The following is a 23702-nucleotide window of genomic DNA, read 5'->3' on the forward strand; positions in this document are numbered from 1 at the left end:
CTTTCCTCTATTTTCCGAACGTTGACGAAGTTGCTTATAGACACCCCCAGCAAAACAATATTTACGTTGGAGTCGTGAAAGTACATTACATGATCCTATAAAGGTGTACGTATTTAAATATACAATTACCAGGGGCTCAAATGAAAAAAGTTACAATAACTAGAATATTATATATCAAAATCTCGGTATTCTTTTATATTTAGTTTTATTAAAATAAAGGACAGAAATATTCCTTTTATGCTTAGAATAACAATAACAATGAATTCATGTACTCATCAAAGAACAACAATTAATATTCCTTCAACATATTTATCATAATATTAAAAAAATGCTGGTTTATTTTGTAAATTTTGACAGTATTTAGAATTTTAAAATATTTATTAGTATACATATTTAGAAACCAGCAAAAGGTGGAAGAGACCGAGCCAAACCAAGCCGGGCCGGTGCGGTCCGGTCCAGATCCAGATGACACAATGAAAGACATTCATTGAGTCACTGACCCGAGATCCTCCTAAAGGGAATACCCAAATTAAACTGAGACCAATTCCAACCAAGAATCACGGGGTAATGGATCCCAGCCGATATGAGCATCCGGCGCTTACCGCCAATGATGATCGCCCGACGGTCATAGCTGATGTTGAAGGGCTCGAAGAAGGCGGCTAACGCCCCCGCCCAAGGCATTGCCACTGCAAGAGCAACGATGACCACATGAATGGTCGCTAACCCTAACATCTCTCAGTCGCGGAAACGATCGAAAGCGGGAGATGTTTATTGAGAATGGGTGGGGCGGAGGAGCGCTTTAACCAGTTGTAGGATGATTTGTGGTGGCAATTAGGTGAATAAAGATGTCACGTTGCGTATCGAAGTTAGCATGGTGATGATAATTCAGTAAATAAAGATTACACTTTGGGTATTATAGTAAGTAACGAGGCAGATGTGGATAAAGCTTCCAGAGCACGCAACGTTCCCAACTCGAAACTAGTCCCAGAAATCAACGGGTTTAGGACACGAAGGACAATAGGGGCTGGCCCACATCAAGAACCGCACGGTGCTCGATGTGCGCCATGTCTTTTTAATGACTTGTGCCATAATGTTGTGCGGCGAATCATTATCGAGAGCTGTAAGCGTGTAACCACTCTATGATTGAAGATGGCAATTCGGTAAATAAAGATACCACGTCACGTGTCACGGTATGCATCGTAGCGGTGATTCAATAAATAAAGCTTATACTTCGAGAGTTAGGTCAAGTGAATGAGGCAGTTTTGGAGAATCCTTCGATGCAACGCCAGTTTCCAAAGTCTGATCTCGACTTGAGATACGAAGACCATAGGGGTTGACCCAAAGTGCGCGACGTCACCCTCCCGATTATATATCGTGAACCGTCTCGTGGCATGATGCGAGGAATCAATCAGATCGCGATAGGTGCGGGTGAAGGCCCAACCCAAGTGATCGCTGTTAATGCTCGAACAGGATTCGTTCCCCCCTCCGACATAGTGGACACATCAATTTCACGATTTTAATGACGCATACTAATGGATATACGCCATTAAATGATTAATAATAAACTGTATTAGGAAGGAAAAATTGTTAGTAGCATAGGATCTTATTACCAAACAAAACCAAGATCGAGACTTTATAGCATTTATTTATTTCAACATAATATTTTTTTAGGGCATGCTTTTTTTTTACGAGGATCGTGTCATTACATTATTTGCATTAACAATCATCGATCTTTAGTTTATAGATAATATATTATTATAAAATATTGAGTCAATGTTCATTAACGTACTAATTAGACACCATGACAATCCACGACATTAAGTTCACCGATCATGGGTCAACATATAGTACATATCTAATAATTATCACATAATCTCTAATTAAGTCATGATAATCCACTGTGAAAGTTTTATTGTCACAACATCCTCATCAGAGATTTTTCTTTTTTTTCTTCTATCAGATTGTAAATGTCACAACATCCTCATCCTCGTACAATAATAATTTATCCAACACATATTCTAAATATTTATATATAAAATAAAATCACTTATAAACTGTCAATGGGGATGTAGCTCAGATGGTAGAGCGCTCGCTTAGCATGCGAGAGGTACGGGGATCGATACCCCGCATCTCCATATTAACTGTTTTTCTAATAATATCTTTTTCCCTTTTATCATTTAGCACAAAATTAAAGCCTATTTCTTATTAAATACCACACAATTTTGTTCCAAGAGACAAGTCTATGAAGAAAAAAAATTCATTATAGAAGTAATCATTTTTCTTAATGCAGTAAATATTTTTAATCACATTTTAATCACATTATAGAAGTAATCATTTACCTTCTTGTCATTTGGCACAAATTCAGTGTCTATTTGCTTTTGAAATTGCCCCACTATTTTGTTCCAATTCTACTTTTTTTTTTCTTGTTTTCCCAACAAGACACAAGTAAAAAAAACTCAATTTACCAAATTGATAAAAGAAGAAAAAATAAAGATAGCAACGGATCGATAGGATTTCGATGGAGTCGAACAAAACTCTTTATTTCTTCATTCAAATAAAGTCTTTTACAAAAATCAGTGTTTGCCCAATACAATCAGCTCCTCGCTTTTGACATCATAAACAACCCTGATTTATTTATAGGAATAGTGGATATTTTCCAAGAGTCATCTTGTTGTTAGCAATGACAATGATAGAGGTTTAGAGTTACCGAAGTTATCACGCATATGAGAGCTAAAAATAGTTTTTATTGGTGTCAAGCTCTTTGTCGAAGAGTGTTAGCGATAGTGCTCCCTCAAGTTGAGGTACTTAAACGACGGTAGATGAAAGACAACATTTAGGAACTGGCCGATGAAGCAGTTGTTATTAGCGTTGAGCTCATTGAAGAGTTTGAGACAGGAGATGTTTTAGGGGATGATGCTATATCAGTGTTGGTCAAGAGGTCGAGCTCCATGGGGAGGTACTCGGTAATATCATCATTGTTAAAGTCAGCATTAGTGTTGATATTGATCGAGGGGTCGTCAAGCACTATTGTGCATAAGACACCATAATAGTCACACAGGTTCGGCCAATCTAGTTGTTGATAAAGTTGTGGGGGTTGGAATACATGATCTTCTTCCATGCCCTAGAGCGATATAGGCATGACCAAGGCAAAGATCGGTGATAGTAAGGTTGATCTCGACATTGAAGTCATTGATAATGTCTTCTTTCTTTAAGAGGATTAGAAGCTAATGATATAAGATGAAGATAGCCTCGACACTCGAGAGAGCTAAGGAAAGATGTGAGAAGGAAAAAAAGTAAAACAAGATAACAAATTCAAAGAGAAGGACGATGAGAATAATGACTATTTAATTATATATTTTTTTAATCTTTTTTAAATATTATTTTCTGTATATGATGTCAGTATAATTAATGAGTCAGTATAATTAATGATGTAAGCAGAAGATAAAATATTTTACTTTCGTAAATATAAATATCTTAATATGATTTTTTAAAATGTAAAGATCGAGATATTAAACATAATTGACTAAAAGGGATAATATACAATTAGTCCATGTTTATTTGACCTCTAATGTTTGATGATATGAAAGGATATGTATGTAATTTAGCTTATTTAATATAATTATTTTTAACTAAAGATATTTCAAATATCTATCTTTAAAAATATTATATTATATTTATTTTTTATTTATATTTATTATTATTATTGTAAATTGTTCTGGTGATATTATTTTTAAATTTGAAGTCTTTGTTTCTTAACATTTCACAACTTCCTTCGTGCACCGTCTCGTTCTGCCATCTCGACCGTCCCCTCAGCACAATCTAAGATCTCGCCCGTCCATTTGCCGGACGGGCACCGATGTGATGGACAGTCGAGATGTTATCATACGATGACGAGCGCATGATCGCCAGTAAAGCAAATCCCTAAAAGCTGGACAGCGATCCGCGTGAAGCGCCCCGTTGCCACCTAAAAATTTGAATTCGATTACCGCTTCAAATCCCTCCCCCCCCCCCCTTCCTCTCGAATCGGAATCGATCGCCTCACTCTCTGCCCTCTCTTCTCCTTGCTCTTTCCGACCTCCCCGATCCCATGGCCTCCACCAGGCCGTCCTCCCATCGCTACGCCTCCGTCGACTCTCGCTCCTCCTCCGACCCTCCCTCCCCTTCCTCCGACCGCAGGAACCCTACCAAGAACCTCTCCTCCCTGCGACGCCTCGTCGCTAAGTCCAGCGGCCGTCAAGCTGCCTCCGAACCCGTCGCCGCCGCCCCCGCGGTGAACAACTCCTCCCGGGCCCTCGTCGATCCGCGGGATGCCAAGACCGGGCATAACTTCGGGAGCATGGTGAGGAAGCTCATGGAGAAGCGGTCCAATCCGAAGCCGGGATCGGCGGGTCGCGCTGCTTTGGTCGTGCCATCTGATCCGATAGCGGAGGACCTGAAGAAGGGCGCCAAGGGGTCTCATTTCTCGGCCTTGTCGAGGAAACTGTTCCAGAAGGGCGGAACGGCAGAGCGGACGACGGCGAAGGCGCTGATGGAGACCAAAACGAACGCTCGGACGCTGGCGATGGTGCTTCGTAGCGAGAGGGAGCTTCTCACTCAAAATAAGGAGTACGAGGCAGAGATTTCAGAGCTGCGGTTGCTGATCGAGGAGAAGAATCAAAAAGTAATTATCTCGTCTCAAAAGAAATCTTCATTTATTTATTACTCAATTAATCTTTGTTAAATAGATGATCCGAACGTGAAATCTACACAATCCGACCACCTTTGTGCTGTCATCTAATTTGTTGTTGTTTGATATACAATGAGAGTTGGACTAGGGATTTGGGTGCTTTTTTAAAATGAGTAAGTAGAATTTCTTGTTTCGCTCGACCAATCATGTTAGTCTTCGTTTGAACAGATTGAAAAATTGAAGGATCTATGTCTGAAGCAGAGAGAGGAGATAAAAGCACTGAAGGATGCCATACTATTTCCGGATGTTATGAATTCACAGCTGCAGGAGCTGCTGGAGAAGCAAGGCTTTGAACTGAAACAGGCAAATCAAGTCATCCCAACCCTCCAAAAGCAGGTCACTTCTCTCACTGGACAGCTCCAGTGCCTTGCAGAGGATCTTGCTGAGGTACAGATTGTTATTAGTTTGCTCTTAATGTTAATTTTCCAATTTTCTCATGCGCTATTAGAACTTTGCATTTTGGTTTATGTAAACGACTTACCGATCAGGATTTCTATGAAAATTTTAACTAAATTCATGTCAGCTGGTGTGCTTTTCTTTTTTTAATTAGCACATGCAAATTTCAGAGATATGATTCTCATGAATTGCAGGAGACATGATTCTCATGCAAATTTCAGAGACATGTAATTGCTGTTCAGTAGTTCAATCTCTCTATAGGTAAATCTTTTTTATTTGGTTAGTCAACTTGGATAACATAAACCCTTGGTTGTACTTTTAGTATATTGAAGGACTTGAGTGCAACTGGATGTAGGATCACAAGTGACAAACAGATACAAATTTTGAGGTCCACAATCACACATAATGCCTGTGAGATCTGCCTCAGTGTTCATTATAGTTGATGTATGGAAATGATGGCTAAATTTGCTAGGTTCGACACTATATATATATATATATATATATATATATATATATATATATATATATATATATATATATATATATATATATACCCCTTGAGTTTTTCTTTTTAGCTGGAAGCTTATTTACTTTTGACTATTTCCAACTAATGCATATTTTGTTTGCTCTTTTAATTTTTTTTTATTTTGTTTCTGGTCAGTCTTGAAATGTTACATTTGATTTTCTCCTGGTTTGGCTGCTTTGGTAGATTTATCTGAATTGATTATTTATCTTCTCTAATACTTTTTTTAGTTATTTCAAGTAATATAATCCCCTAATCTGATACGGCTAAATGGATCCAAACTTTCTGACATACATTGAACTCAATCCAAACTGCGAACTTGAATATCTTATGTAATCCGTTTTTTTTTCTTACTATCATACATCATGAGTAGAGAAGTATAGAGATGCTCTTTTAGCTTTGCATGTTTATCCAATATGCTTAATGAAATCAATACGTGGTAGAAAGGGAAGGCAGAAAGAAGAAACAAGGCTGTCGATCATTTTAGAGGTCATGTATATAGTGTAGTCCTTCAAGTTTCGTTCTGTCAACTAGGAGATGGACTATTACTGATGGGCAGTGAAAATTTGATAGCTAGTGCAGGTCAATCACATATCTGCAGTCATTATCCTGTTTAAAAATTTCATATAAACTTTTTCAGACAATTGATTCTCTGAACTTTTTCTGTGACATCAGGTAAAAGCGGATAAATATTCTGCTATGTCATTCCTTGACGGACATATCAGCTCTCCAACAACACCGGTTCTCGATCAGGAGGCTGCTAATCCTTTGGTAAGCTTTAATTTTATCCAAGTAATGAGTCTGCAAAAAACCACCTCACCATTGTGGTTCAACTTTTGGGAGATCATGATCTCCTCCCCATTCGCATATGTTTATCACGTTGCAATAGTGCAACAGTGATTGGGTTGTTTCATCAAACCTTAGATGCTCTACTGTCCATCTTCTAAACTTTGAATTAGCATGCTTTCGATCATTGAGATTATATTTCTGCATGTGTTTGATCCCCTCCTAAACTCCCAGGAATATAGCTCCGGAGATCCTTTGGCTTCTGAATGCGGTAGTCCGGATGAAATGTTTCTCAAGGATTTAAATCCTTGTTTGACTCCATGCTTCTCAAAAACCAAGTCCCAGGTAACAACCATGCCTTAAAAGTTCGATGTGATCTTATATTCCTCTTTACAATCAAGTCTTGCTTGGCTTCTGACCTGTGACTTCCTTCTTGCCAGGAAAACAATGAATTGGTTTATGGCTCGCCAAACCAAGACAGATTATTTCAACTTAAACCACGATCGAGCCCGAGCATGTTATGTGGTTCGCATGGTGGAAAATTGTCGAGGAGTTCAGAACATCGTCACAGGCCCAGCTTAGGCAGCAACACTGCACAAAAGGTTTACAAGTCAGATGAGAACAAGCATCCCACTGTTAAACCAAGATACCAAACTCATCTCTGAATTGGATGGTTATCTCCCACTCTCTTGGGTAATTTTTCTCAGGACTTGTACTTATGAGTTTGATGCAATGCTGTTGTACTACTTGTGTATGTTCGTCTTGACTATAACTCAAATTACTGTACTCGTTTTGCTCATCATGAGATTATACTGTTCGGAAGGTGGGGTGTGACAGGAATCAGATCTGCTCCAAACTAATTCATATGTGACAGGAAACGGTAGGATGTGATAGCAGAATGATGGAATCAAATAGATCGATAGTCACCTCACACTAAAGCTTTTCCTGTAAATCCGAACTGATCCATATGTGCCAGCAAATGCTTGCGAGTTTGAGTTTGATTGCGATCAGAATTAAATACCATTTAGTGTCTTATATATGTGGTCATCACTTAGAATATTACTGTTACTTGTCTCTCTTTTCTTCCAGGATTCTGCAGTGCCAATTGCTGAGGATCATAATTACGTAAAGAAATGACATAGCCAGATACACCCAGAAGTCTAAGAAATGCCAAGTGCCAAGGCAAGAATGCAGTCCGATCCAGATGCAAAAAATAAAAAAAAGAAGAAGAATATTTGCATCGTTAGGTAAATCTTGAAGCACATTATTTGCTGGATCATGATTGCAAAATATTAGTGCATGTGCGTTAAAGTAAACTCTGTGCATTGCGTGTATTATATGGTAGAGTGCAATAATGTATTGTTGGCAGACGTAGCTAAATAAACTTTGCATGGATCATCATATGAAAGCCGATCTGCATTGGTATCGTAGCTTAGGGTTTAATCCCACCAGCTCCTCTCTCTCTCCCTCTTCCCTTCTCTACCCTTTCCTCCATGTTCTCCTTGGTGCCACCGAGAGCCATGGCGTGTTACTGCTCGCCGTTCTGCACTCTCCTCTTGGTGGCCATCTTTCTATTCGCCTCGCCATGGATTCATCTTCCTGCTGCATCGACATCCCATGAAGCCTCCTCGGCCGGTTCCCCTGAAAGTCCAATTGCTGGTTCTCATCCTCCTCCGCAGCCACCACCACTTGGGGGGGAGATCGATCCACGGTATGGCGTCCAGAAGCGGCTCGTCCCGACGGGGCCGAACCCTCTCCACAACTGAAAAAACTTCATCTTTAGACCATTCCGTCCTCCCTTGTTCTTTCTTTCATCCTCCTGTAGTATATATGTCGTTTTCCTCATGCTTCCTTGCATATTTGATCCGAAAAGATTACTAGTATTTCCTACCACATATACTACATACGTGTACATTCAAATATATTACTACCATGCAAAGAAGTAACAACGGAAGATGTTGGCTTCATATTTGACTGTTCTTTATGTTTGTTCATATAAATATAAATATAAATATATAGATTAGGTACGATGTGTTTCCTTAACAGGGACGTCGAGCCATTTCATGTAGGTATATGTGTCTTACCCTTGTTCGATTTTGAATCATCTACCTTCGAAGCAAAGTTGGCATTGGATAACCTTGAACGGCACTTTACCATCACAATTGCTGCAACCTTCGAAATGTAATGTTCTTGACGTTAAGATCGCACGATCGAGGCATGGAACCCGGCGCAACAGGCGTCGTCAACGGTGACAAGGTTTTCGATGGAATGATCGTTATCGAAGCCCTACTACTCTCTTCCCGTTCCGACTTGATCACAACAGATTCAAGGTCGGAGCAGCGATCCAATCTGATGTCCTATTCCTATTCCTATTCCTATTCCTACGTTGGCGGTAATGGCTAAGGTTAATGATGAGCACGCAGGCCTCGCGGACGCACGGCGGGAATGAGGAAGGTGCGCGTGAATGGAAGCGTTTTCCAAGGAGAAGACTGTTGGTGTCGGCTTGAGGTTCAACAAGAGCGAAGAGTTCGGAGGCAGAGAAGACGAGGAGGCCGGCGATGCAAGCGAAGAGGAGGCGCATGGTATGTCCGGAAGAAGCCATGAACGGATTTCTCATCATCTTGGCCGCCATTCTCGTCTTTCGAGTGGAAATGGCGAGTATAAATCGGGTTAATTATTATTATTATATTATTATATTATTATAATATATTATTATATTATTATTATTATTATTATATTTTTATATTTAAAAAATATATTAAAATTATTATAATTCTGAAAGTTAAATAAATAACTTTCACAAACGATGCTTCTTGATGTTGGTGTTGAAGAAAAGACGAGGGTGAAGGTGATGATAGTAACAGATGAGAGTGAGGGCAGAGGTCATATTAGGGAAATGTCATATGAGAAAATTGAAAACTTTTTATTATTATTATTTTTTAATTGAAAGGGCGATTTCTTTAAAAGAGAGATCAGTCGATCGCTTCCACTCTTCTCTCAAAACCCTAATACGAACCCTCACCCCCGAGCTTATCACGATCTGCTTCCCCGCTCTTCTCCTCCTCCTTTCTCTGCTCCGATGGCGGCGATGCTGGTACGACATCTTTCTTTCTCGTGGTTTGTTGGTGTTCTGCGCTTAACCATTAACTATTTGGATCTTTTGGTGCGATGGTTGCAGCAACCCCAGATCATTCTTCTCAAGGAGGGCACGGACACCTCGCAGGGGAAGGCGCAGGTGGTGAGCAACATCAATGCCTGCACGGCCGTAGCCGACGCCGTTCGCACGACGCTGGGCCCCCGGGGAATGGACAAGCTCATCCACGACGAAAAGGGCAGCACCACCATCTCCAATGACGGCGCCACCATCATGAAGCTGCTTGACATCGTTCATCCTGCCGCCAAGATTCTTGTTGACATTGCTAAGTCACAGGACTCCGAGGTAATTCATCGGTGACCGGATCAGCTGTAGCGACTAAGAAACATGAAAAAGGTGTCAACTTTGGGGGGGTTTCCATGATAAAGATTGGAACTCCGGTGGCTTTGCCATAAAAAAAAAGGTCTTAGATTTTAAATTGATGGGGATTGATTACAATTACAGGACACATAATCTCTATTGTGTAATCGTTAAATGAAAAAGTAAGCAGTTAATTGGAAAGTGTGGTGGTGGATTGTCATGTAGGTCGGGGGCTTGGGGCTCAGAGGCATTGTTATTGCAAACATTTCAAGTTGCAACCATGAGGCATTTTTCTCGCCACGTTTTCTTAAACTTCATACGTTTGAACATTATATATCTTTTTCTCATAAAGATCATTCAGAAAAATAATCTTAAATTCCTTGCTATGTGCATGCTCTTGCTTTTATGTTAACTGAACTTTTGCCTTTTTCTTTTCCAACAAACGACAACAACAAAGCTGTATCATATATTTATTTTTCCAACTTCAGGCATTTCTTTCCCGGTATCTGTTGCAAACTAAATCATCTTGTTCTATCAAGATTTCCCATTAGTGTGGATTGTTTTGGCTTTTGTTGGGTTAGATTATTTAACTTGTAACTCTATGCTTGCATCTGTTCTTTTATCTTGATCTGAGGATAGGTTTTAGGAGTTAGCCATTTTAAATGGCAGTAGGGGCTTAATTTTCACATTTCTATCTCGTGCAGGTTGGTGATGGAACCACCACTGTAGTGCTTCTTGCTGGTGAGTTCTTAAAGGAGGCAAAACCTTTCATTGAAGATGGGGTCCACCCTCAGAATCTTATTCGAAGTTACCGAACTGCATCCTTTTTGGTGAGTATGTCACCTTTCTTTTATGATTGGTTGTGAACCTTATGAACTAAAATTTAGGTGACATATTTTACAGGCCATTAACAAAATCAAAGAAATTGCTGTAAGCATAGAGGGGAAAAGTCTTGAAGAAAAGAAATCCTTGTTGGCAAAATGTGCTGCCACAACACTCTCATCAAAGCTAATTGGTGGTGAGAAGGAATTCTTTGCATCCATGGTTGTGGATGCTGTCCTTGCTATTGGCAATGATGATAGGCTTAATTTGATTGGGATAAAAAAGGTCATTATCGTCTCCTGAAATGGTTTTCGGGTTCAGTAGTTTGAATTCTCTTTGGAAGTTATTAAATATTCTATGATATCACAGTTCTTGTTATTTCTTTGTTGCATTTCTTATTGTCATTGCCAAAGATTGCAATACTTTGCCTTATTGTTCTCACCACGCCTAATTTTATGTCACTTATATCAGGTTGTCATTTATTCTTGTACAAGTTTCTTTGGATGCTATAAACTAAAAAGTAAAAAACTATCTAGAGTTGTTTCATGAGATTATTGTCGTCAAGTAATCTCATAATGTTTTAGCCAATTGCACCACCTGGATGATTTAAGATGTTGAATCTTCTATTGTGGTTTTGGATTATTTTTGTCTTCTGCCATACTGTAATGGCATAGAAAAAGGGAAAGCACAGCGCACAAGTATCCTGCTAACATGAGATTTGGAAAGTGTTAATATATGCATTGTGATTCCCTACAAGTAGAGATCATATTACAGCACTCAAACCCTGATTACTTTAGGTTGCAAAGAAGCAACCTTATAGTGCCTCCAAGGTTTATCCTCTTGTCATTAATACAGTTATATGCTTACTAAAAATCTTCTAACAAAGATTTTGATCAGGTCTGAGATAATTGTATAATTTGAGTATAGGATCATAATATTTTTTAAATTAAGAAGTATAATGTTATTATTGAAGAATCAATTCATGTTCAAGATAATTGCATAATTGCTGGATAGGACCAGATTTATTTTTGATATAACATGACAGTTTTTCTATAATATATTTCCTGATGTCGTCCAACTTTATCAGTTCTTTCCATACTGTTGGAACTTTTGTCATCAATACAGGATTTTAATCTTTGGGCATGTCTATGCACCAGTCCTATAGAATGACATGGCATGAATATTCATTCTGTTGTAGGATTTGTTTCTTCTTTTGGAATTCATCCCTAAGATATGACATTACGAGTAGTTTTCACTTGATAGTAAAGGTTCAATTTTGAATGCAACTGTTTATCGTGTTTGAGATACTATCTTTCACCTTGTTTAATTTGTTAATGTAAGGAGGCGATGATGTTATATAAGATTTAATTTTCGGGTTGTAAGAGAAGAATCAAATATTTAATTAGGTTAGATAGACAAAATATTCCGATAAATAGAAGTTTTAGGTGTCTTCAATTTGTTATTCAACATGATAGAGAAGTCGATGGAGATATTGTGTGGTTAAGTGCAGAGGAATGTCAGGATTTTTTGTGTGATCACCGGGTGATCTTTAGATTTAAAGAAAATTATTATAAGACAACCGTTGGGCAAGTCACGCTTATGGATTTTTGGTGTTGGGTGGATAAAAAGCAATATGTATAAAATGGGTGTCACTGAGATGGGAATGTTAAATTGGATATATAAAGTTATGAAAAAGATAAAAAAAATATTTATATTTGTGAATTATTAGCCATATCGCTAACAGAGGATGAAGAGAATAATTGACTAGATGATGTGAACATGTTTTGATGAGACTTATAGATATTGTGGTTAGACAAAATGAGACAATTAATATTAATGATTCGAGGAGTGGTAAAGGAAGATTTAATAAGACTTTAGTAAATAGAGATTTGAATGTTCTTAATATATTTATGGATGTTGCCTTGTAGATAACTCAATAGCGGAAAAAGATCCATATAGTCGATCCCAAATAATTGAAATATTACACTTTGTTGATGTAGGTAATGATGAACTCTTTTTGAGCATTGGATTCCTTGAGATTGTTCTACCATGAGAACTTTGATTGTTTTGTTGTTGTTGTTTTTAAGTATATTTTACTTGGAGTTGGAGACCTAGTTAAAACTAAGGTCTGCAATTTCGTACCGTACCGGAGTTTCGACGTTCGCTCGATACGGTACGAAACTCTATACCGAGCAGTATACCGCTCTGGTATATATATATATATATATATATATATATAATTTTATTATTATTTTTCGTTCCGTCCGGTAGCGGACGGTTCGCATACCGGTATGTCGTCGGACCGGTACGTATCGCCCGCTACCGGGTCGAACGAAAAATAATAATAATAAAATAAATAAATAAATAAATAAATAAATATATATATATATATATATATATATCGAACGGTATACCGCTCGGTATACAGTTTCGTACCGTACCGAGTGAACGTCGAAACTCCGGTATGATACGAAATTGCAGACCTTAGTTAAAAGTATCTACATGATCTATATATGTTCTGGAAAGCAACTCCAATAGGTTGCTTATAAGTAGAGTTAATTATATATTTAGAATAAAGATTCCAAACTCCAAATACTTGACTCGCTTTGTATAGGTCCCTGGGGGTAACATGAGAGATTCATTTCTTGTTAATGGTGTTGCTTTCAAGAAGACATTCTCTTATGCTGGTTTTGAGCAGCAGCCAAAGAAATTTTTAAATCCGAAGATCCTTTTGTTGAATATCGAACTAGAATTGAAGTCGGAGAAAGAAAATGCAGAAATCAGGTAGACTTTCTCCCAATTATATTGTATGTTGATATGTAGAAAGTTTTCTTTTAATCTTTTTGTCCCATTCTTCTGTAGATTATCCGACCCTTTACAGTATCAATCAATTGTTGATGCCGAATGGAATATTATCTATGACAAATTAGATAAGTGTGTTAAAAGTGGAGCAAAAATTGTCCTCTCCCGATTGGCCATTGGTGACCTTGCAACTCAGGTATCTTTGATCTGATGTTATTTAACCCATTTTATATTGCACCTGATGTGTTAGCCTTTGTGCAGTATTTTGCAGATAGAGATATTTTCTGTGCTGGTCGTGTGACGGAGGAAGATTTACAACGTGTAGCTGCTGCAACTGGTGGAACTGTCCAGACCTCTGTCAACAATGTTATTGATGAGGTCTCAGTTATGCTTACTTCTTTTTAATTATTAATGCTTGATTTATGAAGCTACATATATGCTATTATGTTTTTAACTTTTGGATTGTTGAAATGTTTGGTTTTGATATAATGCCTTATATCTCATGAATTTTATATTCTGGTTTGTTAAAAGGTTCTTGGATCCTGTGAAGTGTTTGAGGAAAGACAAGTAGGCAACGAAAGGTTTAACATTTTTAATGGATGTCCTTCTGGTCAGACGGCAACCATTGTTCTCCGAGGTGGTGCAGATCAGGTTTGTTTCTCAAAATGGTTAAGTTTGGTAAAGTTAGCTTTAACATCATGCTTTGCGCTATATTACCATAGTCATTAACATTTTTAGCTCTCCCTTGCAGTTCATTGATGAAGCTGAAAGGAGCCTTCATGATGCCATTATGATAGTGAGGAGAGCTTTAAAGAACTCCACCATTGTGCCTGGTGGTGGTGCTATTGATGTAACTACCTGTAACAAACCATTGTCATGTCCTAGCTTTCCTCTTTTGGAGTATAATCATTTTACTGCCTTTGGCAGATGGAGCTAAGCCGATATTTGAGACTGCTTGCACGCACAATAGCTGGAAAGTCACAGCTATTTATCAATTCATATGCCAAAGCTCTTGAGGTAGGCAACCATGAGTTCATATGTTATAATCTTCTCTGTGAGTATATTAATTGTTGTATCCGTTCAGCATGTGCATACAAGAGTTGTCAAATCACCATCCACTTGTACCGTTTCTTCTATTTTTTATGCGGAACTCTTTAACATTTTATTTCTTCTTCTGGAACTCTTCCATATACCTTATGAGAGTTATCTTTCTGTGTCGAACCTTAAAGGCTCAATGGTTTCATCAAGTTTGATCATAGCTTTTTCTATTTTCTATATGCAGGTAATTCCACGGCAACTTTGTGACAATGCTGGATTTGATTCAACTGATGTACTTAACAAACTCAGACAGAAGCATGCATCTGGTTAGCTTCTTTCTTTCAGTAACTGAGAGCTTTGGGAGGTTTGCTTCTAGTAACGCATACTTGAATTTATGCCTATAACAGGCGAAGGTGCAAATTTTGGTGTGGAAATCAATACTGGTGGAATTGCTGATTCTTTTGCTAACTTTGTATGGGAGCCTGCAGTTGTCAAGGTAATATTACTTATTTCTTCACCAATTATTAAAATTAATTTGCTGATTATTGATGTTAATAGTATTTATAAACATAAATTGCAGATCAATGCTATAAATGCTGCAACTGAAGCTGCTTGTCTCATCTTAAGTGTGGACGAAACTGTGAAAAACCCAAAGGTAACGTATTGAATATTAAAAAATAGAGCTTTTTAACACATCAGCAATATCATGCTTAATCAGTATTCAGCATTTGCCTGCTTTGCCATTATCGAGAAGATTTCATGGTGCAATTTCTGCCTTTTTTTTTGTGTTTTCAGGTGTTGAATCTTCCCAGAAATTTCATAAACTTAAATATATATTTGTTTCCACAAGGAAAATCTGAATGGGGACATAATTATCAAAACTGAATCAGTCATTGATCCGGCCAAGCCTCATACACTGGGTCATTGGTTGGACTAGTGGATTAACAAAATGATGTTATCATAACTAGAACTTCAAATTTCTTTCTTTTTTCCTCTTTTCCTTTTCTTCTTTCTTCTCTTTTACACACCTTTCCACTTCTCCTCATCGTTGCATTTTCTTCTCCCTTTTACCTTTGCTCCTATCTTTTCTCCTTTTATTTCTTCCTGATGCTTTTTGTTTTTCTCTGCCACTGCCTCCTTTCTGTTTCCTTGTTTTTCTTATTCTATCCTTCTTGTCATAATCTCTCTTATTCTATCCTTCTCCTCCTCCTCCTTTCTTTCTCCTGTTATTTCCTATTTCCTCTTCTCATCCTTTTTCTCTCTTCTAGTCCTCTTATTCTCCTTGTTCATGACTGCTGAATGGGGTGAAGCTCTAATGTTTTCGCTGCAATGCTGATGCATCTACTTGTTAGCCATAGACTGAATTTTAATGTGGGTCAAGAACTCAGTGAGATCTCAATTTTATTAATATTGCCAAGATTTTTAAAATTTCAACGGAAGTATTAAGTTACTGAGAAGCTTTCCATTTGCTTCAGGCAGCCTGTATTTATAATATAATACCTCCAACCATAGCAAGCTTGTTGGCAGGAAAGCTTGTCTATTGATATACACTGGAGTAGATGGCCAGAAATAACAAAGATGTTCTAGATTTAGTATCAATTTTTTATTTCTTACTCTATTTTTCTTGTTTGTGTTTATGGAACTAGTGCTTCGTTTCTCTTGTTGGTATTGCCATAGAGTCTAGATCTATCAAGTCGTATGTACTCCCTGTTGCATGTTTAGTTTAAGTTCTCTGGCCAACCTCATTGAACTGGTCTTCTGCAAACTTAAATCTTGGTGCATTGTGTTAAATATTTAACAGTAGATTGAATGTATTTTTTTTATGATTATTTTCTCATCCGTTTGAACTGCGATAAGCAGTCGGAGAGCGCACAAGGTGAAGCTGCTGCAAATGCTATGGCTGGTCGTGGTGGACCAGCTTTCAGAGGTCGGGGTGGAAGAGGCATGCGGAGACGGTGAATTCCTGACTAATATATGTTATAGCTTGATTGAGATTCCAAGTTTCAGGGAGCTTTTTTTCTTTTCCTTTTTCCTTTACTTTCTTGACGTCACAATCCACATTAACTCTCAGCATCATTCATCAGAGTTTCGGGTTGCTTCCCCGTTGACCGAAAACCTAGTCTTGGTTTTGTTGCTGTGATGTGGTGTCAGATTATTTGTTGTCCATGTTGCATGCAGTACAGTTTCTTGATTTAAGGTTTCTACACAAACATTTATAAGAAGTTCTGCTCTTGGCATCCTCTTTGTTCCATATGTGCTCAGTTGTGTCTCTCCATGGATGGTGTCATTAGAATAACCATTGTTTTTTGCTGGTGTACTCAATCTTAGATATTGCTTGTTCACAGTGCACAATAAATCACAAAACAATCAACTCATCATTCATCGTGCCACTCCTTAACATTGGGCCATCAATGCTATCAGAAACGAATAGTTCTCCGAACCCAAAAGAAAGAAGGGTGGTTTCACGAGAATCTGCACCTCTCTCTATAGGTTTCAACCGTGTCATCTTCTGTAGGTCACAACACAACTAGAGCAAGAAGAAGGCGGCAACTTCACCGGCATCAAAAGAGCTCTCCAACTACTCCTTGGGATCGTCGAAGTAAATCGCAGGAATCTCAATGTAAGGAAGCAACATCGACACGCAATGGAACTGTTCCAAACAGGACCGCAAGGTTCAGATAGATGCACCCCCTCCCTAACGGACGTACTTGGAATCACCATTACTGTGGGAAGGACAAGGTGGTGGTGGTTACCTTGTTTTGCTTGTATTTCTCGCTGACAGCCACCAAAGACGCTGCTCTCCTCTGCGACTGCAGGTCGTGTATGGCACGGACGCAGTCCTTCAGGTCACTCGCTTTGTACTCGGTACACTGTTCCAGTTTCCTGTTCTGCAGAGCAGAGGAAAGGAAAGGTATAAGAGCAAAAGCTGCGATCAAAGATCCGATCCAGCGTAGCAGAATCATACATACCCATGGATGACTATTTGGATTCAATGTGAACCTCGCAACGAATACAGATGAAGCAGCGATCACCGACGGCAAGAACTGCACGCAGCCATAGTCTACCAAGCTCAACTCCGCAAGGTAGCTCGCCAGAAACTCCAGTTGCGCACCCCAGTGCTGTATCGAGTTGACATAGCACGCACGAAGCTAAAGATCAAATCGGAAGCAGAATGCATGCGAAGAGAATGAACACTCACTTTGCCATCTTCTTGACCTGCCTCTGTGAATCGCCTACGAGAACAACGATTAGCAGCTCAATCAAACCATAAAGAGGATGCAACCATCGATGGACGGAGAAGACGAAATATTACCATACGAAGGTGTCGATGGTGGGACAACCCATAGCAAACTCGAGACACTTGAGGATGTCGCTCTCCATCTTCACCATCTGCACCAACCAAGGCAGAGAGAAGTGTGTGTTCATCAAAAAGCCCCGGTGGAAGAAGAGATGAACCAAAAGGTACCTCTTGCTTCGTGTAAGTGTTGTCCGTAATATAACAGAATTCTTCGGCACTCGGAGGGCAAATCTCTTGATAATTCCTGCATCGACAGAAGGCCATCCCACAGAAATGATCATTCGAGGAGAAAAGGAATCGTCTTGACCCAAAGCAAGCACATCGGAACGTACGCAGCGACGAGCATGGAGGCAACGCCGAGGAGCTGCAGCCGCTCCCTGCCGATCGCATTGAAGGAAAGGAACCGGTCGATGTATGAGACGGCGAGGTAAAGCGTATCGGAGACAAGGCGGTATTCCTCAGCCACCTGCACCAGCCAATCCACCAGAACCCCCCTCATGCCCGCCGTCACTCTCCTCTGAACAGCATCCATGTAGTTGGGCGACGGCCTCCGCTTTGCCTCCACCTACATCCACAAAAGCAAGACCCCGATGGAGACGCGTTCCGGCGAAAAAACCACGATCTTTATCCAAGAACCAACCTCCATTGATCTGAGGTACCGATACATAGGTGACGCGTGCGTTGCGCACATCTGCGGGTCATCGACCGCTGAGTCGCCATCGGCGGGGGCGGTGATCTGCGGCGAGGCAGCTTCCCGACTCCCTTCCTCCTCCTTCCTCGCCTTGTATCTGGGTTTCGATGGGACAGGGGTGCAGGGGACGGTAGCGTCGGAGAGGGTGGAGAGCTCGCTGAACTTCCTCTTGAGCGGAGGCTCGCCAGGGAGCTGGGCCGCCGCACGGGTGAAGGGAGGGGGGCAGTTCTCCTCGACCGCCATGGCTTCGTCCGTTCGTCTTTGCTCTGCTCTGTGACTCTGTTAGTGCTTGTCTCGGTCCAAAGGAGAGAAGGGAATGACGGAGAAGAGAGGGAGGGATAGGCGGGGTTAGTTCATGGAGCAGGAAGAGTGGGAGAGGGCGAAAAGCCGCCATTTCTACGAGGAGTCGACTGCCAAAAGAGAGAGGGAGCGAAGGGGGTTTTGATGATGTGCTTCCCATTTGCAGGCTGGCCAAGTGAGGAAGGGAGAGGAAGAAGGCGGAAGAGATCGGCGATCGCAGGGAATTGGCGTCGTTTTCGAAGGTTAGGAATGGATTCGCTCACCGCGCGCGCGGAATAACTTCCCATATTTACCCTAATATTAAATATAATTTTTTTCCCATATTTTTATATATTTTTAAACTAAATCCCTTTTTTTTTTTGTTACCCTAAGTTTAGCAATTCAAAAGATATCATTTTCACCGTCTCCAATACATAATTTATTATACAAATTATCACAAGCCTTATATCTTTTCATAATGATTATTATTTTTCCCTCTTTGTTAGATTATATATATATATATATATATATATATATATATATATATAATATTTTATATTCATAGTCATGAAACTCTATAGAAAGTCATAAGTTTGGACTAATTAAGAGTATTTAATTATTTAATTATTATTTTTAAGATCATTTTAGGCCTTCTTTTACACCTTCTCATGCTACTAATATTATCTAATATAACTTAAATCCTTGTTCTTTCTTTAATTTTAATAATAATAATAACAAAATTATTTTCACCCTCCTTAGTAGCAAATATTTTATAAGATTATATAAATCATATATCTTGCCATAATGATAATTGTTTTTGCCTTTATTTTAGATTCTGAAATAATACTGTAAAATAGTATGAAAATTATCATAACTGTATCTTTTAGAGCTATAACTGTGTCTTTGTATTCTCCAAAAATATCTTTTGTCACACTTATAATTTTATTGATCATTGCAGTCTAAATAATTTAAATATTATTCTTATTCAAATTTGAGACATTTCTTCATTCTATATTTAGAAATTCTTACATTATTGTCCTTAAAATTCCACCATTCCTCTTTCATTTTTCATAATAAATATCATTTCACCATTCACCTCTCATTTTCTAAAATGTTGATCTGTTAAGCTTTTATTAGGCACAACTTTGCAATATTTATACATAACTATCTACCATTGTAGTGAAAAATGTTAATCAAACTATATTTGTTACCTTCGTAAAATGCTTCGTTCCTACTCCCTTTGCTTAGTTTAGAATAATCGTAACGATTATATTTTCTTACCAAAACGTTAACTATCGACATGCAAGCCATGACATGATTAAAGAATCCAATCTTGATGGAATGATTGACCCATTAGTCCAATGATGACTCTACACCTCGACGTGTGATCCATGGACGATCTTCTCTTACTCGAACCTCTCGGTATATTCTACTATTAGGTTGACTCTTTTATAATTATCGTGATATGATCTAATGAGATAATTGACTTATAATTTCGTTGAGCTTAAATTACTGAATCAAAATATTTAAGTCAAAATTAATAATAATATATCTATTATATCATTATAAATTAATCTTAACTTTTATATACTTTCGATTTTGTTTATGAAACTAAATTGAGATATTATGCACTAAGGGATGGCTCCACTCTAAAAAGAGAGGTCGGTTTGCCTTGGCTACATTGTTAGATCCCTAATGATTCGATTTTGATTATTATAAACATTTCATAATCATCACTCACTCGTATCAATTCAAAACAAAATAGTAAGAATCCTCGTCTAATATACCCACCCTTTGTGTTCTTCATCTCAGTGATTGGTTATTGAGAAGGCACAAGTCAAAATCAATCAACTTATCTTTCAACCATACAAATCATCTGCATACAGCCATAAATGATGTACGGAAACAAAAGAAAGAATAATTACATGAGAATCTGCGCGTCTTTCTGTAGGTTTCAACTGCATCATCATCTTCTACAGGTCACAACACAAGTTAAGATGGCTACAACTTGGTGGGCAACAGCAGATTCCGAAATCCACAACAATTACTTCGGGTGTAAATTGCAGGAATCTCAGCGTGAGAAAGCAACATCGACACGCCATGGAACTGTTCCATAGAAGAAAGCAAGGTTGATGATGCAGATACATGGCGGCAACATGGAACGATGGAATCACCGTTGCTGTGGGAAGGACAAGGTTGGTTACCTTGTTTTGCTTGTACTTTTCGCTGATACCCACCAAAGACGCTGCTCTCCTCTTCCGCTGCAGGTCGTGTATGGCATGGACGCAGTCCTTCAGGTCACTCGCTTTGTACTCGGTACACTGTTCCAGTTTCCTGTTCTGCAGAGCAGAGGAAAGGAAAGGTATAAGAGCAAAAGCTGCGATCAAAGATCCGATCCAGCGTAGCAGAATCATACATACCCATGGATGACTCTTTGGATTCAATGTGAATCTCGCAACGAATACAGCTGAAGCAGCGATCACCGACGGCAAGAACTGCACGCAGCCATAGTCTACCAAGCTCAACTCCGCAAGGTAGCTTGCCAGAAACTCCAGTTGCGCGCCCCAGTGCTGTATCGAGTTGACATAGCACGCGCGAAGCTAAAGATCAAATCGGAAACAGAGTGCATGAGAAGAGAATTGACACTCACTTTGCCATCTTCTTGACCAGCCTCCGTGAATCGCCTACGAGAACAACGATTAGCCCCATCAAACCACAAAGAGGATACCACCATCGATGGATGGAGAAGACGAAATGATACCTCAGGAAGGTCTTGATGGTGGGACTGCCCATCTCAAACTTGAGACACTTGAGGATGTCCCTCTCCATCTTCTTCATCTGTGCCGACGAAGGGAAAGAGAACTAACAGTCGATCGACAAGCCCCATTCAAGCGGAGAGAAGGAACAGAGGTCGAAGAGGAGATGAACAAGAAGGTACGTACCTCCTGCTGGTTGTAAGCATTAGCCGTGATATCACAGAAATTTTCGATACTTGGATGGTATATCTCTTCGTACTTCCTGCATCCGAAAACATTCATCAACAGAGGGATCGTTCGAGCAGAAAAGGAATCATCTTTAGCCAAAACAAAGCACATCAGAACATACGCAGCAACGAACATAGAGGAGACCCCGAGGAGCTGCAGCCGCTGCGTCCTGATCGCTTTGGAGGAAAGGAACAGGTCGATGTACGAGACGGCGAGGTAAAGCGTGTTGGGGAGCAGTTTGTATTCCTCAGCCACCTGCACCAGCCAATCCACCAGAATCCCCCTCATGTCAGCCGTCACTTCTCTCTGAATAGCGTCCATGTAGTTCGCCGACGGCCTCCGCTTCGCCTCCACCTACATCCACAAAACCAAAACTCATGCCTTCCAAACGGAAAAAAGCAGCGATCTTTATCCGAGAACCAACCTCCATCGATCTGAGGTGCCGATAGATATCGGAGGTGTACGCCGCGCACATCCGCGGGTCATCGACGGGGGAGTCCTCATCCATGGAGGCGGCGGCGGTCTGTGCCGGAGCAGCTTTCCTAGACGTGGGTATGGACGTCGATGGGCGAGGGGTGCAGGGGACGGCGAACTCGGAGTGGATGGAGAGTTCGCTGTACTTCCTCTTGTCCCGAAGCTCGCCGGCCGCTTTCTTGGCCGCCGCACGGGGGAGGCGAGGGAAGCAGTTCTCGAGCGGCATGCCTCTTTGCTCTCGCTTGGCTGGGTCCGACGGAGAGGAGGAGAGAAGGGAGAGGTGGGCTTCGTATATAGAGCGGGGAGTGTGGGAGAAGTAGTAAGGCGGCCATCTTTACGAGGAATCGATTGAGCGAAGAGAGAGTGAGCGAGGGAGCGAAGGGGGAGGAAACAGAGGCTTGGCCAAGTGAGGAAGGGAGGGAGAAGAGGGAAGAGAGGAGCCATCGCGGGGCGCATACCATTACTTCGCATAATTATATACATATATATATATATATATATTAATGTTCATAATTTTAAATAAATATATAATATAATAGATAATTTACCAAAAAAAGCCCTTAATATTACGCTTTTATCGAATAGTGTCTATATATTTAGTTTTTATCGAAAGATATAATTATTATTTTTAATTCTAATAATACTTTTAAATCGATCTATTTCAAGCCACATATTTGTTTGATATGAACGATTCATTAAATCGCTTTGGATCGAGTTGGGACGCGTCATTACGAATTGAGTTAGACTTTATTAAATATATGAGTAAGAATAACCAATATATCTTTATCAAACAAATTCAAACTTTTATACGATAACTACCACATCAATATAAGATATTTAGTATCATTTTTTTATTTTTTATGATTTTATGGTGAATAGATTTTTAAAGATGATATCTTTGGGTAGAATCAAATATTGAATACAACCACTAATTTTTTATTAAATCTATCCAGAACTACTAGGATAAGATAATAATATATTTATATTTTATTTTTATTTTTTATATAAATTTAAAGGAATTAATTTTTTAAAATAAGATATTTTTGGGTTGAATGTATGATGGAGTGTAACTATTTGAATTTTTACTAGGTATATCCAAAATTATCTTGAACTATTACTATATTTAAATTTTCACCAAGCCTATATTTGGAACTATAAGGGTGAGATACTAATATATTTATTTTTATTTATTTATTTATTTTAATTTTTTTTATGAGTTTAAGGTAATTAATTTTCTAAACATGATATTTTTTGATTAAATATATAATCGAGTATAACACAAGTTAATTTTCAACAAACCAATTCAAACTTCTATAGTATTATTAGCATATTATTATAAGATATTTAGAATAATATTTTCTATTTATAATGAATTAACAATAATTATATATATAAAAAATTAATATATTTTTAATATATTCTACGAATG

The 23702-nt window shown here is 39.0% G+C and overlaps 4 protein-coding genes and 1 non-coding gene across 6 annotated transcripts; 3 read left to right on the forward strand and 2 right to left on the reverse strand.

Moving 5' to 3' along the window:
* The first annotated feature begins 2062 nt into the window (after positions 1–2062).
* On the forward strand, positions 2063–2135 carry TRNAA-AGC (transfer RNA alanine (anticodon AGC)). The gene has a single exon. It is a non-coding gene; the product is annotated as a tRNA-Ala (tRNA).
* A 1888-nt stretch (positions 2136–4023) lies between these two features.
* On the forward strand, positions 4024–7656 carry LOC135605079 (uncharacterized). Of its 2 annotated transcripts, XM_065094767.1 has the most exons (6): positions 4024–4660; positions 4895–5113; positions 6321–6416; positions 6666–6776; positions 6872–7124; positions 7521–7656. In XM_065094767.1, the coding sequence occupies exons 1-5, from the start codon at positions 4088–4090 to the stop codon at positions 7094–7096; spliced, it is 1224 nt and encodes a 407-aa protein (XP_064950839.1). In that variant the 5' UTR covers positions 4024–4087; the 3' UTR covers positions 7097–7124; positions 7521–7656. The 2 variants fall into 2 exon arrangements, with proteins under 2 accessions (XP_064950839.1, XP_064950838.1); XM_065094766.1 differs by lacking the exon at positions 7521–7656 and having other exon boundaries at positions 6872–7275.
* A 1710-nt stretch (positions 7657–9366) lies between these two features.
* On the forward strand, positions 9367–16798 carry LOC135606237 (T-complex protein 1 subunit eta-like). The gene is made up of 14 exons (XM_065097192.1): positions 9367–9525; positions 9610–9870; positions 10590–10715; positions 10789–10992; positions 13322–13491; positions 13570–13705; positions 13771–13887; positions 14041–14160; positions 14261–14359; positions 14437–14526; positions 14792–14873; positions 14955–15043; positions 15128–15202; positions 16408–16798. The coding sequence occupies exons 1-14, from the start codon at positions 9511–9513 to the stop codon at positions 16504–16506; spliced, it is 1683 nt and encodes a 560-aa protein (XP_064953264.1). The 5' UTR covers positions 9367–9510; the 3' UTR covers positions 16507–16798.
* A 327-nt stretch (positions 16799–17125) lies between these two features.
* Positions 17126–18779, reverse strand: LOC103976835 (cyclin-A3-1-like). The gene is made up of 8 exons (XM_018822106.2): positions 18486–18779; positions 18178–18410; positions 18014–18089; positions 17861–17937; positions 17747–17780; positions 17517–17666; positions 17301–17435; positions 17126–17197 (listed from the first exon to the last, which is right to left on the reverse strand). The coding sequence occupies exons 1-8, from the start codon at positions 18777–18779 to the stop codon at positions 17126–17128; spliced, it is 1071 nt and encodes a 356-aa protein (XP_018677651.2).
* Positions 18780–20752: 1973 nt separating this feature from the next.
* Positions 20753–22716, reverse strand: LOC135605080 (cyclin-A3-1-like). Its single transcript, XM_065094768.1, has 7 exons — positions 22224–22716; positions 21758–22153; positions 21577–21653; positions 21466–21499; positions 21236–21385; positions 21020–21154; positions 20753–20921 (listed from the first exon to the last, which is right to left on the reverse strand). The coding sequence occupies exons 1-7, from the start codon at positions 22497–22499 to the stop codon at positions 20817–20819; spliced, it is 1173 nt and encodes a 390-aa protein (XP_064950840.1). The 5' UTR covers positions 22500–22716; the 3' UTR covers positions 20753–20816.
* Positions 22717–23702: the final 986 nt, after the last annotated feature.

The sequence above is a fragment of the Musa acuminata genome, chromosome BXJ2-2 (genome assembly GCF_036884655.1).
Source record: "Musa acuminata AAA Group cultivar baxijiao chromosome BXJ2-2, Cavendish_Baxijiao_AAA, whole genome shotgun sequence".
In the NCBI taxonomy this organism is placed as follows: Eukaryota; Viridiplantae; Streptophyta; class Magnoliopsida; order Zingiberales; family Musaceae; genus Musa; species Musa acuminata.

Excerpts from the sequence above, each read along its gene's own strand:
- LOC135605080 (XM_065094768.1), bottom strand. The coding sequence starts at position 22,499 with ATGCCGCTCGAGAACTGCTTCCCTCGCCTCCCCCGTGCGGCGGCCAAG. Across the intron at positions 21,654-21,757 it reads ATGCTTACAACCAGCAGGAG|ATGAAGAAGATGGAGAGGGA; the intron begins GTACGTACCTTC and ends TCGTCGGCACAG. Across the intron at positions 20,922-21,019 it reads AAAAGTACAAGCAAAACAAG|TTCCATGGCGTGTCGATGTT; the intron begins GTAACCAACCTT and ends TCTATGGAACAG.
- LOC135605079 (XM_065094767.1), top strand. The coding sequence starts at position 4,088 with ATGGCCTCCACCAGGCCGTCCTCCCATCGCTACGCCTCCGTCGACTCT. Across the intron at positions 4,661-4,894 it reads TCGAGGAGAAGAATCAAAAA|ATTGAAAAATTGAAGGATCT; the intron begins GTAATTATCTCG and ends TCGTTTGAACAG. Across the intron at positions 6,417-6,665 it reads AGGAGGCTGCTAATCCTTTG|GAATATAGCTCCGGAGATCC; the intron begins GTAAGCTTTAAT and ends CTAAACTCCCAG.
- LOC103976835 (XM_018822106.2), bottom strand. The coding sequence starts at position 18,779 with ATGGCGGTCGAGGAGAACTGCCCCCCTCCCTTCACCCGTGCGGCGGCC. Across the intron at positions 18,090-18,177 it reads GCCTCCATGCTCGTCGCTGC|GAATTATCAAGAGATTTGCC; the intron begins GTACGTTCCGAT and ends CTGTCGATGCAG. Across the intron at positions 17,781-17,860 it reads ACCATCGACACCTTCGTATG|GCGATTCACAGAGGCAGGTC; the intron begins GTAATATTTCGT and ends TTGTTCTCGTAG.
- LOC135606237 (XM_065097192.1), top strand. Across the intron at positions 13,492-13,569 it reads AAAGAAAATGCAGAAATCAG|ATTATCCGACCCTTTACAGT; the intron begins GTAGACTTTCTC and ends ATTCTTCTGTAG. Across the intron at positions 13,706-13,770 it reads TTGGTGACCTTGCAACTCAG|TATTTTGCAGATAGAGATAT; the intron begins GTATCTTTGATC and ends GCCTTTGTGCAG.